The 13793-nt window shown below is 45.5% G+C and overlaps 2 protein-coding genes across 2 annotated transcripts in view; both read left to right on the top strand.

The window, feature by feature from the left end:
* The first annotated feature begins 3884 nt into the window (after positions 1-3884).
* LOC147122090 (uncharacterized) lies at positions 3885-11851 on the top strand. The gene is made up of 5 exons (XM_085982834.1): positions 3885-4278; positions 7030-7070; positions 8413-8487; positions 9623-9821; positions 11116-11851. The coding sequence occupies exons 1-5, from the start codon at positions 4212-4214 to the stop codon at positions 11574-11576; spliced, it is 843 nt and encodes a 280-aa protein (XP_085838960.1). The 5' UTR covers positions 3885-4211; the 3' UTR covers positions 11577-11851.
* Positions 11852-11932: 81 nt separating this feature from the next.
* The window catches only part of mysm1 (Myb-like, SWIRM and MPN domains 1), a 118953-nt gene continuing 117092 nt past the window's right edge, over positions 11933-13793 (top strand). The window contains exon 1 of the mRNA XM_085982833.1: positions 11933-12792. Coding sequence (XP_085838959.1) covers positions 12734-12792 — 59 coding nt within the window. The 5' untranslated portion in view covers positions 11933-12733. The remainder of the gene's footprint in view (positions 12793-13793) is intronic.

Below are 13793 nucleotides of genomic sequence, written 5' to 3'. Positions count from 1 at the left end.
TCCATGCCACATTCTGCGAGATCCATGGCCTATCCCAGGAAATCCATGCCCATTCCAGGAGACCCATGCCCCATTCCAGGAGATCCATGGCCTATCCCAGAAAATCCATGCCCATTCCGGGAGACCCATGCCCCATTCCAGGAGATCCATAGCCCATTCCAGGAGGCACATGCCCCATTCCGGGAGACCCATGCCAATTCCAGGAGACCCATGCCCCATTCCGGGAGACCCATGCCCCATTCCGGGAGATCCATGCCCAATTCCAGGAGACCCATGCCCCATTCCGGGAGATCCATGCCCCATTCCAGGAGATGCATGCCCCATTCCGGGAGACCCATGCCCATTCCAGGAGATCCATGCCCCATTCCAGAAGACCCATGCCCATTCCAGGAGACCCATGCCCCATTCTGGGAGATCCATGCCCCATTCCAGGAGACACATGCCCCATTCCGGGAGACCCATGCCCATTCAAGGAGACCCATGTCCCATTCCAGGAGATTTATGCCCCATTCCAGGAGACCCATGCCCCATTCCGGGAGACCCATGCCCATTCCAGGAGATCCATGCCCCATTCCGGGAGACCCATGCCCCATTCTGGGAGACCCATGCCCATTCCAGGAGACCCATGCCCCATTCCGGGAGACCTATGCCCCATTCTGGGAGACCCATGCCCATTCCAGGAGATCCATGCCCCATTCCAGGAGACCCATGTCCCATTCCGGGAGACCCATCCCCATTCCAGGAGATCCATGCCCCATTCCAGGAGACCCATGTCCCATTCTGGGAGACCCATGCCCATTCCAGGAGATCCATGCCCCATTCCAGATTTATGCCCCATTTTGGGAGACCCATGCCCATTCCAGGAGACGCTTGCCCCAATCTGGGAGATCCATGCCCCATTCCGGGAGACTCATAGCCCATTCCAGGAGATCCATACACATTCCAGGAGACCCATGCCCCATTCCAGGAGATCCATGCCTTATCCCAGGAAATCCATACCCCATTCCAGGAGACCCATGCCCATTCCAGGAGATCCATGCCCCATTCCGGGAGATCCATGCCCCATTCCGGGAGATCTATGCCCTATCCCAGAAAATCCATGCCCATTCTGAGAGATTTATGCCACATTCTGGGAGATTTATGCCCCATTCCGGGAGACCTATGCTCCATTGCGGGAAATTCATGTCCCATTCCGGGAGATTTATGCCCCATTCCGGGAGACCCATGCCCCATTCCGGGAGACCGATGCCCCATTCCGGGCGATCCATGCCCCATTGGTTGAGGGTTAGCGATCCTGCAACCCACCCTATTTTCAGTGTCAGGGCTGTTTTAGAGTTGTCAGGTTGTCATTTGAAGCTCTTGGGCAGCTTTTGCCAGAGTTCTAGGTTGGTATGTATGCACTTCAGTAACAAAAAACTCAAACTAATATGTAATGCAGCAAATAACTGAAAACAAATATCTGTAGCCAATCAGCACGTGTTCTCAGCCCGTGACGGAACAACCCGACACTCCTATCAAGTGACAGGAACGATTTCGGAGCGTCACGAGGATCCCGGGACTGTGGAGGACCCGGTGAACCCGGAGGATCCTGGGACTGTGGAGGACCCGGTGGATCCTGGGACTGTGGAGGACCAGGTGGACCCGGAGGATCCTGGGACTGTGGAGGACCCGGTGAACCTGGAGCAATACCAAGTAGAATTTCTAAATTTGCCGATTACACCAAACGTGGGGGAGTGGCAAACAGTGAGGATGATAGCAATCGACTGCAACAGGACATAGAAAGGCTAGCAGAATGTGCAGACAAGTGGCAGATGGAATTTAATACAGAGAAGTGTGAATCATAGAATCATAGAATGTTACAGCACGGAAGGAGGCCATTTTGGCCCATTGTGTCCGCCCCGGTCAACAAAGAGCTATCCAGCCTAATCCCACGTCCCAGCTCTTGGTCCGTAACCCTGCAGGTTAGAGCATCCCAAGTGCACATCCAAGTACTTTTTAAATGTGGTTAGGGTTCCTGCCTCTACTGGCCTTTTTGGCAGTGAGTTCCAGACCCCCACAACCCTCTGGGTGAAGAAATTTGCCCTCAAATCCCCTCTAAACTGTCCCCCAATTACTTTAAATCTGTGCCCCCTGGTTTTTGACCCCTCTGCTAAGGGAAATAGATCCTTTCTATTCACTTTATCTAGACCCCTCATAATTTTATACACCTCAATAAGGTCTCCCATCAGCCTCCTCTGTTCCAAGGAAAACAGACCCAGCCTATCCAGTCTTTCCTCATAGCTAAGATTCTCTACTCCCGGCAACATCCTTGTAAATCTCCTCTGTACCCTCTCTAGTGTAATCACATCTTTCCTGTAATGTGGTGACCAGAACTGCACGCAGTACTCTAGCTGAGGCCTAACTAGTGTTTTATACAGTTGAAGCATAACCCCCCCCCTGCTCTTGTATTCTATGCCACGGCTAATAAAGGCAAGCATTCCATATGCCTTCTTAACCACCTTATCTACTTGGCCTGCTACCTTCAGGGATCTGTGGACATGCACTCCAAGGTCCCTACACTACTCAATGTCCTACCATTTAATGTGTACTCCCTTTCCTTGTTAGCCCTCCCCAAATGCATTCTCCTCACACTTCTCCGGATTGAATTCCATTTGCCACTGTTCTGCCCACCTGACCAATTTATTGATATCTTCCTGCAGTCTACATCTTCCTTCTTCAGTATCAACCACACAGCCAGTTTTAGTATCATCTGCAAACTTCTTAATCATACCCCCTATATTCAAGTCAAGATCGTTAATATATACCACAAAAAGCAAGGGACCTAGTACTGAGCCATGTGAGGTGATGCATTTTGGCAGAAGGAACAGGGAGAGGCAACTTACACTTAATGGCACAGTTTTAGAGTGTGCAGGGACAGAGGGACCTGGGAGTTAATGTGCATAGGTCCCTGAAGGTGGCAGGACATATTGAGAGTGGTTTGCAAAGCATATGGGATCTTGGGCTTCATAAATAGAGGTATTGAGTACAAAAGTAGAGAAGTTACGCTGAATTTTTGTAAAGCGCTGGTTAGGTCACAACTGGAGCATTGTGTCCAGTTCTGGTCACCACACTTTAGGAAGGATGTGAAGGACCTTGAGAGGGTGCAGAGATTTATCAGAATGGTTCTGGGGATGGGGGATCTTAGCTACAAGGACAGGTTGGAGAAGCTGGATTTGTTTTCATTAGAGCAAAGGAGGTTGCGGGGTGATTTGATAGAGGTTTACAAGATTATGATGGGTTTGGATAGGCTAGACAGGGAAAGGCTGTTCCCACTAGTTGATGGTACAAGGACTAGGACACAGATTTAAGGTTTTGGGCAAGAGATACAGGGGGATGTGAGGGGGAAAAAAATTACGCAGCGAGTGGTGAGGACCTGGAATTCACTGCCGACGGAAGTGGTGGAAGCGGACACACTCAATGTTTTCAAGGGGAGACTGGATAGGCACTTGAGGGAAATAAACTTGCAGGGTTACGGGGATAGAGCGAGGGAGTGGGACTGACTGGACTGCTCTACAGAGAGCTGGCATGGACTCGATGGGCCAAATGGCCTCCTTCTGTGCCGTTATGACTCTATGATCCTGGGACGGTGGAGGACCCGGTGAGAGAAGAGGATCCCAGGATGGTGGAGGACCCGGTGAGAGAAGAGGATCCCGGGACGGTGGAGGACCCGCTGAGAGGAGGATCCCGGGACGGTGGAGGACCCGGTGAGAAAGGAGGATCCCGGGACGGCGGAGGACCCGGTGAGAGAGGAGGATCCCGGGATGGTGGCGGACCCGCTGAGAGAGGAGGATCCCGGGACGGTGGAGGACCCGGTGAGAGAGAGAGAGAGGAGGATCCCGGGGCAGTGGAGGACCCAGTGAGAGAGGAGGATCCCGGGACAGTGGAGGACCCAGTGAGAGAGGAGGATCCCGGGACGGTGGAGGACTCGGTGAGAGAGAAAGATCCCGGGACGGTGGAGGACTCGGTGAGAGAGGAGGATCCCGGGACAGTGGAGGACTCGGTGAGAGAGGAGGATCCCGGGACAGTGGAGGACTCGGTGAGAGAGGAGGATCCCGGGACAGTGGAGGACTCGGTGAGAGAGGAGGCTCTCGGGATGGTGGAGGACTCGGTGAAGACGGGAGCGGTTGCCTGATTGGTGGGCTGGTGTTTGCCGTGATGGTAGCGGAGGTCTAATGGCCCGCAATGAAGAAAAACAGCTGGGGAAACTGAACCGGCTGTGGCTGCAGAGGGAGAAGGAGGGTAAAGAAACCTGCTCCTGTTTACTTGTATCGCCGCCTCGGCCCGTGCTGGGAAATAAATAGCTGAAGGAACTCCGTGAAATGCGGCCGGGTGGCGAGAAGCTGGGAGTCGCTGCCTGAGCGTTCCAAACGCTCACTGGCCGCCGGTTACAGTCACTGCACAGCGGCTCCCTCGGCTCGTTTCTGTTCGCCACCTTTGCTGGGGGTTTAGTTCTTCGGTGCTGGACTTTCCCCCGCCCCCACTCTTTCCCCCGACCCCCCACTGTACCCCCCTCTCTGTACCCTCCTGCCCACTCTACCCACCCCCCCCCTGTACCCTGCCCCCCGAATTATAGACCAGTTAACTTAACATCTGTTGTGGGGAAATTGCTAGACTCTATAATTAAGGATAGGGTGACTGAACACCTCAAATTTTCAGTTGATCAGAGAGAGCCAGCATAGATTTGGGAATGGTGGTCATGCCTGACAAACTTGATTGAATTTTTTGAAGAGGTGACTAAAGTAGCAGGCAGGGGAATGTCTGTGGATGTTATTTATATAGATTTCCAGAAGGCATTTGATAAAATCCCTCATAAGAGACTGTTAACTAAGGTAGAAGCCCACGGAATTGAAGGCAAATTATTGACCTGGTTTTGAAATTGGCTGAACGGCAGGCGACAGAGAGTAGGGATAATGAGTAGGTACTTAAATTGGCAGGATGTGACTAGTGGTATCCCACAGGGATCTGTGCTGGGGCCTCAACTATTCACTATTTATTAACGACTTAGATGATGGCATAGAAAATCATATATTCAAATTTGCTGACGAGACAAAGATCGGTGGCATTGTAGGCTGTGTAGATGAAAGCATAAAATTACAAAGGGTTTTCGACAGATTAAGAGAATGGGCAAAACTGTGGCAAATGGAAATCAATGTAAGCAAATGTGAGATCGTCCACTTTGGACCTAAAATGGATAGAACAGGGTACTTTCTAAATGGTGAAAAGCTAAAAACAGTGGATGTCCAAAGAGACCTGGGGGTCCAGGTACATAGATCATTAAAATGTCATGAACAGGTACAGAAAATAATCAAAAAGGCGAAGTATATCTAGGGAACTAGAATACAAGGGGGCAGATGTTATGCTGCAGTTAGACTGCACCTGGAGTACTGTGAGCAGTTCTGAGCATCACACCTTAGGAAAGATATATTGGCCTTGGAGGAAGTGCAGCATAGATTTACCAGAATGATACCTGGACTTCAATGTTTATGTTATGAGGAGAGATTACACAAATTAGGGTTGTATTCCCTAGAATTTAAAAGGTTAAGGGGTGATCTGATCGAAGTTTTCAGGATATTAAGGGGAACAGATAGGGTAGATAGAGAGAAACGATTTCCGCTGGTTGGGGATTCTAGGACTAGGGGGCATAGTCTAAAAATTAGAGCCAGACCTTTCAGGAGTGAAATTAGGAAACACTTCTACACACAAAGGCTGGTAGAAGTTTGGAACTCTCTTCTGCAAACAGCAGTTGATGCTAGATCAATAGTTAATTTTAAATCCGAGATTGATAGATTTTTGTTAACCAAAGGTATTAAAGGATATGGAGCAAAGGCAGGTATATGGAGTAGGGTCGCAGATTAGCCTTGATCTCATTTGAATGGTGGAACAGGCTCGAGGGGCTGAATGGCCTACTCCTGTTCCTGTTCCCTCCCCTCTGTGCCCTCCCCTCCTCTCCTCTCTGTGCCCTCAACCCCCCCCCCCCCCCCCCCATCCTCCTGCCTGAGTGGGACTATATTTTTTGTTGTCACTATTGCATATCACAATGTCTCAGTGCTTCACTACAAACAATTAACAGCAAGGGTAACGAGGAATTGTGTGCACGACTCACCCACGTTTCCAAATTTTTTGCACGAGATGTTAAACCAAGGCCCTGTCTCCTCGGGTGGATGTAAAGGATCCCGTGACACTATTTCGAAGAAGAGCAGGGGAGTTATCCGGGATATGGGGAGAAGGTAGGGACAGGGTACTGAATTTGGATGATCAGCCATGATCTCATTGAATGGCGGAGCAGGCTCAAGGGGCCGAATGGCCTACTCCTGCTCCTATCTTCTATGTTTCTATGTGTGTCCTGGCCAATATTTATCCCTCAATCAACATAACAAAAAAAAGTTTATCTGGTCATTATCATATTGCTGTTTGTGGGATCTTGCTGTGTGCAAATTGGCTGCTGCGTTTCCTACATTACAACAGTGACTACACACCAAAAGTACTTCATTGGCTGTAAAGTGCTTTGAGACATCTGGTGGTTGTGAAAGGCGCTATATAAATTCAAGTCTTTTTTTCTGTAATGCCTCCATGGCCTCGCCCCTCCCTATCTCTGTAATCTCCTCCAGCCCTACAACCCTCCAAGATCTCCTCCAAATCTGGCCTCTTGCGATCCCCAGTTTTCTTTGCCTCACCATTGGCATCCATGCTTTCAGCTGCCTAGGCCCTAAGCTCTGAAATTCTCCCTCAATTTCTCTGCCTTTCTCTCCTTTTTTTAAGACTCTCCTTAAAACCTACCTCTTTGACCAAGCTTTTGGTCACCCTTCCTAATAGCTCTTTATGTGGCTCGGTGTCAAATTTTGTTTGATAATTGCTTCTGTGAAGCCTTTTGGGGCATTTTACTATGTTAAAAGCACTATTATAAATGCAAATTATTGTTATTAGGCAGTAGTGTATTAAAGGATTTAGTCATGTACTAAAGTTTTTAATCACTTTGTTTTTGTGCAATAGAAGGTCGCCTGAGAGAGATACATCAAAACCGACCCAAACTGGTGAGTATGCACACCATTATTCTGGAGTCTTAAACTGCAGTTATATAAAGTTATATAATTGACCAGCTACATATTTGACTGGGAAAGTGAATCAAGACTGCTGTGGTCCAGCTCGTGCAACCACTTCCTGCAAATGCTGAATGTTGCCGTCTCCCATATAACAATATAAGTCTCAAAAATACTGGTGGCTTTTTCAGTTTTGGCACTTGGGATTCTAAATGTTAACCTTTGTTCAGTTTCTCTTCATAGCGGAGATCAGCAACTTAGTGGTGGTGGGGGCAAAAGAAGGATGAAATTTGCTTCCTGTTACTGTGCCACACTTTTTCTCTCTTTTAAAATGTGATCTTTAATCTATGGGGAAGGCAGTCTCCTGTTGGTAGGGTGTTACTATATTACAATGCAGACAAAGAATAATAAAATCAACCTGCCATTGTCCGAGTTTTCTCCCTACCATCTGGCAGTGCCAAAATAATAAATCTATTAAGAGGTTTGAGAATGTTGTACAAAATCTCAGACACAGGGAGGTGTTCATGGTTGCATGTAAACCTCTTTGTACACCATACCGAAAACTAAGAATGAACATACACATTTGTAATTTCTGTACAAATGGTCATTTGTTCCAATTTCCATCCTCCGCTGGAGGATCCAAACCACATTTGTATTCAGAGGCTGAGATACATGTTTCTTTCCTGCTCTCCTCCTTCAAACAAATACAGTGTAAAGAAAGGGCAAGAACTTGTGTTTATATGGCACTTTTCACAACCTCAAGACATTCCAAAGCACTTCACAGCCAATAAATGATTTTTGGAGTGTAGCCACTGTTGTAATGGTTCTTTTTCTGAACTTGTACAAGAGGTTTTAAAATAAACATTTGGCCTGTCATGTAAGTACTTGCAGAAAATCTTCAGAAACTACTGGTGCTGCAGAATTGACTAGCAGGTTCCTGGTTAGAGCACAGTTTTGCTGCAGAATTCGCGTGTGGCTGCCATTGCAACAGCCAACGTGATACTGTATTTTTTGATGATTCGATTAGTGGCATGTATAATATTGCTGTGTTGCTGTCGGTGTTAAAGTTGCAATGCATTTATTAATTATGATTTAGTAACAAGCTTATAGGAAGGTGTCATTGATTTAATAAGTGGGTCAAGTTGTCTGCATTCATGCCTTTTAATTCACCGAGAAGTGCATTTTCAATGCTGATCCAATACAATGGACTGTCTTAGTATTTTTGCCCTAAAACCAAGTAATTTAATGCATGGAGAAATGGGTGTTACATGGTAGCGTCTGTTCAGTGATCACTTTACATTTAGTGGTGATTTGAACCGTTTGTATTTATTTATAGTCTTCGTTGAATTCAGCTGTTGAAGTAAAGAAATGGATTCCAAGCATCAAGACTGAGATTGAGTATTATCTGCAAGTGAGTAATTCAGTTTATGATGGGAACACTGAAATAATGTTTCACCGCTGGGGAAAGATAACCCCCTCCTCAACAGTAACAATGCATCTTGTCATGATGTAACTTTTGAATGTATTTAACACAGTTTATGAATGTTTCCATCTTGCCTTGGAGTAGAATTAAACTACAGGAAACTTTCAATTTACCGGCACCTAAATAACCGGAAATCTCGGTTAACCGGCAAAATTCAGGAGTCGGTTCAGGTAAGTTTTATTACTTGCCTTCCTCCATCATCTATTGCTGTGCAAGGGTGTGGCTGCAGCTGTTGCTAAGCTACAGAGATGCTTGGAACTTTTGGCCATTGTTCTGAACCTGTTGCTAAGCAACAGGGTTTATTGCTTTATACGGAGCTCTCAGCCCCGTATCTTTTACTAAGCTTTCGGTTATCTGGAATTTTTGATGAACCGGCACCACGTCGGTGCCGGATTAAAAAAAAGTTTCCTGTAAAGTTATTTGTGCTGTTAACCTGCTCCTTTCGAGGAGCTGGGTCAAGATTTCTGAAACCTATTTTACATTGGACCTTGGATTTTTGAGATTCCACAGATGACATTTTTACTATGGCGTTGTATCTAGGGAGTTTTTTTGTAATGAATTATGCTGTACGAATGCAGTATACAGGCAGACTTTGGCTGTAGACGTCATGCTAAGAATGCGTTGATATAGCCCAAACTCATTCTAGGACCCTTACAGCCAGCAGCAAGATGAGACTTGCAACTCGTCAGTCTGCACTGGATTCAAAATAAAAGTCCCGGAGATGAAAGAATAATCCCCTAAATTGCAGTACCCACTTCTTGTGCAGTGCAACCTTTAATAGCGCAAATGAGTCCAATTTAAAGAAAGAAAATACATGAAAGCAATACTGGTCACTAAACATTTGGTTACATAGTAAGTTATTTTTGTGTTTGCCAGGATACTTTGTTAACTAAGTTACTTGGGCCTTTTGCTTTCATTAAAAAATATATTTTGCAGAGTAACATCGGGCATTCTCATTTTTTTTATGTATGTGTCTGGGTGGTTTAACAAGAAACTAAAATGTTAACAAAAAAATCATATTATGGTGATGTAATAAAGAAGAAATGTTTTCACTGCTTTTCAGCAATCACAACTATCTCATTACTCAGAGAGGAAGATAAAGGAATTCCAGGATCATATTCAAGAACTTCAGAAGGAGTATCAGCGTTACTTGTGGAAGCTGCGTCGGTTAGATCCTTCCCACAAGGAGCACCCTTGGAAACCCCGTGCTTACACCCGGAAAAGACCACCCAACTCAGCAACACAGACCATCAACGAACTGGGTATCAAAAATTACATCTGGCGTTAATTTGATGTAGAGAAGAAGCAGTTGGGCCTCCAGTGCACTGCAGCAGCAGTACAATGGTGCAAATATCATCTCATTAAATTTAAAATCCTCATCCTTAACTTCAAATACCTCATGGTTTTGGCCCACCCTATCTCTGCAACTTTCTCCAGCCTTGTGTCCCTTCCTCCACCCTTAGTCCTTCTCAGGCCTGACATGAATCCCTCTTTTTCCTTCCCCCAAATAGTCCTCCTGACCCCCAAATCATTGTTGGTGTAGCCTTCAGCAACCATGACCTTTCTCACTGGAACTCCCTCCCTGAATCCTTCTGCCTCTCCCCTTCTCACCCCATGTTTAAAAACTCACTTAAAGCCCATCTCTTCAACCAAACTTTCATTTACTCCTCTTAATCTCTCCTCCCCCACACCAGCATGGTTTGGTGTCCATTCCTTCCATAATCTATTTCTGTTTATCTTTCCTCGCCCTCTTGAGTGCCGTGGGACACTTTTTCATGTTAAATGTGCTATTTGTTGATTAGTGTCATTGGTGGGAGAAATTTGTAAGAGTTAATGTTAACAAAACAAGCATTACAGGAAACACATTGGCCAAAGTACAATTTATTTTTTCTCAAATGAGCCAAGTGGGAGCACTGAATCCAATCATGAATGAGCCACTCGATCTTTGGAAATCCATTTTCTGTCACTTGAAGCAGCCCTACCTAATTCACTGTAATTAACTGCAAACCTCTAATTGTAGATAGTAATACAGATCTGTGTCCTTTCATTACTGTTATAAGGCTGTCAGGTCCTATGCCAGTTTGTCTCCAAGTCAGTTTTCCATGCAATGCCATTATTTAGACAAACACATCTTTTAAAATGATTTTAATAGTTGATATCTCCTTACCTGTTCCACTATCCAATAATAGTATCCTCCACTGAGCCTTAGCCCTTCATTTAGATTGCCTCAAAATATTTTTTTTTAAATGGTCTTTGCATACATTCAGTTTGTATAAATGCCAACTAAATCACTACATCAACCCTTGTGCGAAATGCCTTGCTGTGAAGTGTTAGGAGAAATGATTTTGCCACAAAAATGAACCAAGTAATTCCATTCCTTGGAAAATTCAGAATGTAGATTATTTTGATCATGCAGTGTGTTTTTTTACCATAACTTCCAATTTTTAAGCTCTGGTTGCCAACTTGACCATGCACCTATTTCTATCCAGTAATTCAGATTAACAGCCAGATGTACTAGTGTTCTGTTTTTGTAAATTAAGGTTTTGTTATTTACAGCTACATTACACAGTTTGAAACGACTATGCATGCCTCTATCAAACAAAACGGAAGATGTGACTCCTGAGTGTGACTCTGATGAGGAATCTGATGAAGGAAGGGAAAAGAGCCACCGAAGCCCACGGATACCAGATGGTGTCATCTATGACTGTTCAATGGTTAACCCTGATTTTCAGGACCAGCCCCTGACTTTTAATCCTGCTAGAGTTCTACCAAGATTTTCTATGCACTTAACTCCAAAAAATACATCAGGAGAGGACTCGCACCATATGACCAAAATTCTTCTGTCTCAGCTACCAAACTTACAAGCTTCATCTTCCTGTGGAACCGCAGCAGAGTTGAACAGAGAGGAAGAAATACATGCCTTGAAGATCAGGGAAGATTCCCAGGAGTCCCTTTTGCAGAGTAAAAGCTCTGGAATCCTGGGATTGTCTTGCTATTCTTCAGATGAAGATACATAAGTGACAAGTAGAAACTAATTCATGTTCATAGCTCTTTATGCCTTTTAAGTACTGCAGTTGCTAAATGTATATAGATGCTATATTTTCAAACTTTGTGTTCCTATATAGCTTTGTGCTATTTATTTGTATAGAGTTATTGTATAGTTTAATTGTTGAATTTCACTTTCGTACTGACTAACTACAGTACCAAAGGTATCCTAATACTGACTTTTCCAGTTCTCATAGTTGGTATGAATTTAAATCATTCAGAAATAAAATGCTTTTTATTTCAAATGCTTATTAGTTATAGTTTAGTTTCTGCCATTAGTGTATGATGCATTTATGCAAGTCATTGGCATCTAATGCCCGGGGTAAAGCACTGTTCTGTATGTGTTTTCACACTCCCTCCAACTGAACTGGTGGTACCCATGCTGATACAACAACCATAATAAGCCTAGGAAATAACTTTTCATTATTGTAATAGGCTCTTTAGGAACAGTTCACACCTTGGCTGAAGTGCAAAGAGTTGAGATAGATCTAATATGACTCATCTGACAATGAAAAATTGGCACTTCGGCAAGCCTCCCTGGTTCACTTGGTAATGTGATACCTGACAGGTCCACAGTTCTCCAGGGCACTATTGATTGACCAGCATCTGACCTTTATCACAGAAACCCCACAGTGCAGATAGAGGCCATTTCGGCCCATCGAGCCTGCACCGACACATATCCCACCCGATCCCCGTAACCCCTACACCAACACACATCCCACCCTATCCCCGTAACCCCACGTATGTAATCCCCTTAACACTAAGGGTCAATTTATCATAGCCAATCAACCTAACCCGCACATCTTTGGGCTTACATACGTGGGCGCACATACATGGGCTTTTGCAGCTTTTAATATTTGTAAAAACAAATAAAATATTCAGGTACAGTACCAATTAAAAATAAAGTTAAAAGATACAGTATATTGGATTTTTTGAATGGATTCTGGGGTAAAACCGCACTTAAAAAAAAAACAATCCCTTCTCAAAGTCCGTGTGAATGCTGTCAGCAGGTAGGGGGCCGAATGGTGCAGTGAACCCGCGCGATGCCTCCGACATCCTGTAGGGGGCGCCGGGCGAGCGCAGGGAAGTGACGGGCTGATGCCGGAAGAGACGTTGTTGCCGGGGCAATATGGCGGCGGAGGAGGTGGAGGTGGATATTGAAGGAGATGGAGCAGAGCTGAGCCTGGGGTAAGAGGAGGCCTGGGGAGGAGGTGAGGGAGGCGCTGCTCTCGATTCTAACGGTTGGCGGGGAGAGGCGAGAAGCTTCGGCCTGTTTGTAGCCGGGCAGAGGCTGGAGCCCCGCTGGCTGCAGCGGCCGATCCGCCTGTGTGTGTGTGTGTGTTTATTTCTTGGGTTTCTCGCTTGTTTTGCAAAGTAAATGACCTGTCATTGCGAGTGTTGCTAAATTCATAAACCAGTGGAAGCCGCTGCTTTTTCAGTGGAGAATAAAACGATGTACGTTGCAAACTCATTAAAAATGAATGGATGTGGATTTAATATTTTCAATAGTCAAACCCACAGGAAGAGGTTTGGATTGCCCCAAAGCGTTTCACAGCCACTGAAGTCCTGCTGTAGTGTAGTCAGTCACTGTTGTATAGGAACCGCGGCAGCCAATTTGCGCACTGCGTGTGCCTACCAAAAACTATGATTTAAATGACGAGATAATCTGTTTCTGGTGGTGGCTGAGGGATAAATATTGGCCAGGATAATTGGAGAACTCCCCTGCTCTTCTTGAAAGAATGCCATTGGATCATTTATGTCCACCTAAGAGGGCAGACTGTGCCGCAGTTCATCCGGAAGGCCGCACATCGACAGTGCAAGACTGAAGTGACAGCTTATGTTTATGTGTTCCAAGTCCCGGGTCTGGCTTGAACCCTTCTGACTCGGGCAAAAGTGCTATCGCTCAGCCAAGGATGCAGGTCAAGAAAGCAAGCAAGGGAATGAAATAAGGCAGTAGGTTTCAAGCAAAATAAATAATACACCTCTACTGCACTTCTGTATATCACAGACTACATTACTGTCACTGGAAATGTCTTGATTGTTTGGGAACTGGGTTGTGTTCTGTAATTTGAGCCATATTGCAAAGTCCGCTGGGATTTCCTGCCAAAACTTGGGTCCAGAGATTCACAACTTTGGATGTAATCAATCACTGAACCCCCTTCACATGATCATCACTGAACCCATCCCCC

This window comes from Somniosus microcephalus, chromosome 3 (genome assembly GCF_052327205.1).
Source record: "Somniosus microcephalus isolate GS21.2 chromosome 3, FLI_Smic_1.0, whole genome shotgun sequence".
NCBI lineage: Eukaryota > Metazoa > Chordata > Chondrichthyes > Squaliformes > Somniosidae > Somniosus > Somniosus microcephalus.
The sequence above is the reverse complement of the archived record's forward strand: the minus strand, read 5'-3'. Positions and strand labels throughout refer to the sequence as shown.

Excerpts from the sequence above, each read along its gene's own strand:
- LOC147122090 (XM_085982834.1), top strand. The coding sequence starts at position 4,212 with ATGGCCCGCAATGAAGAAAAACAGCTGGGGAAACTGAACCGGCTGTGG. Across the intron at positions 4,279-7,029 it reads GCTGCAGAGGGAGAAGGAGG|AAGGTCGCCTGAGAGAGATA; the intron begins GTAAAGAAACCT and ends TTTGTGCAATAG. Across the intron at positions 9,822-11,115 it reads ACAGACCATCAACGAACTGG|CTACATTACACAGTTTGAAA; the intron begins GTATCAAAAATT and ends TGTTATTTACAG.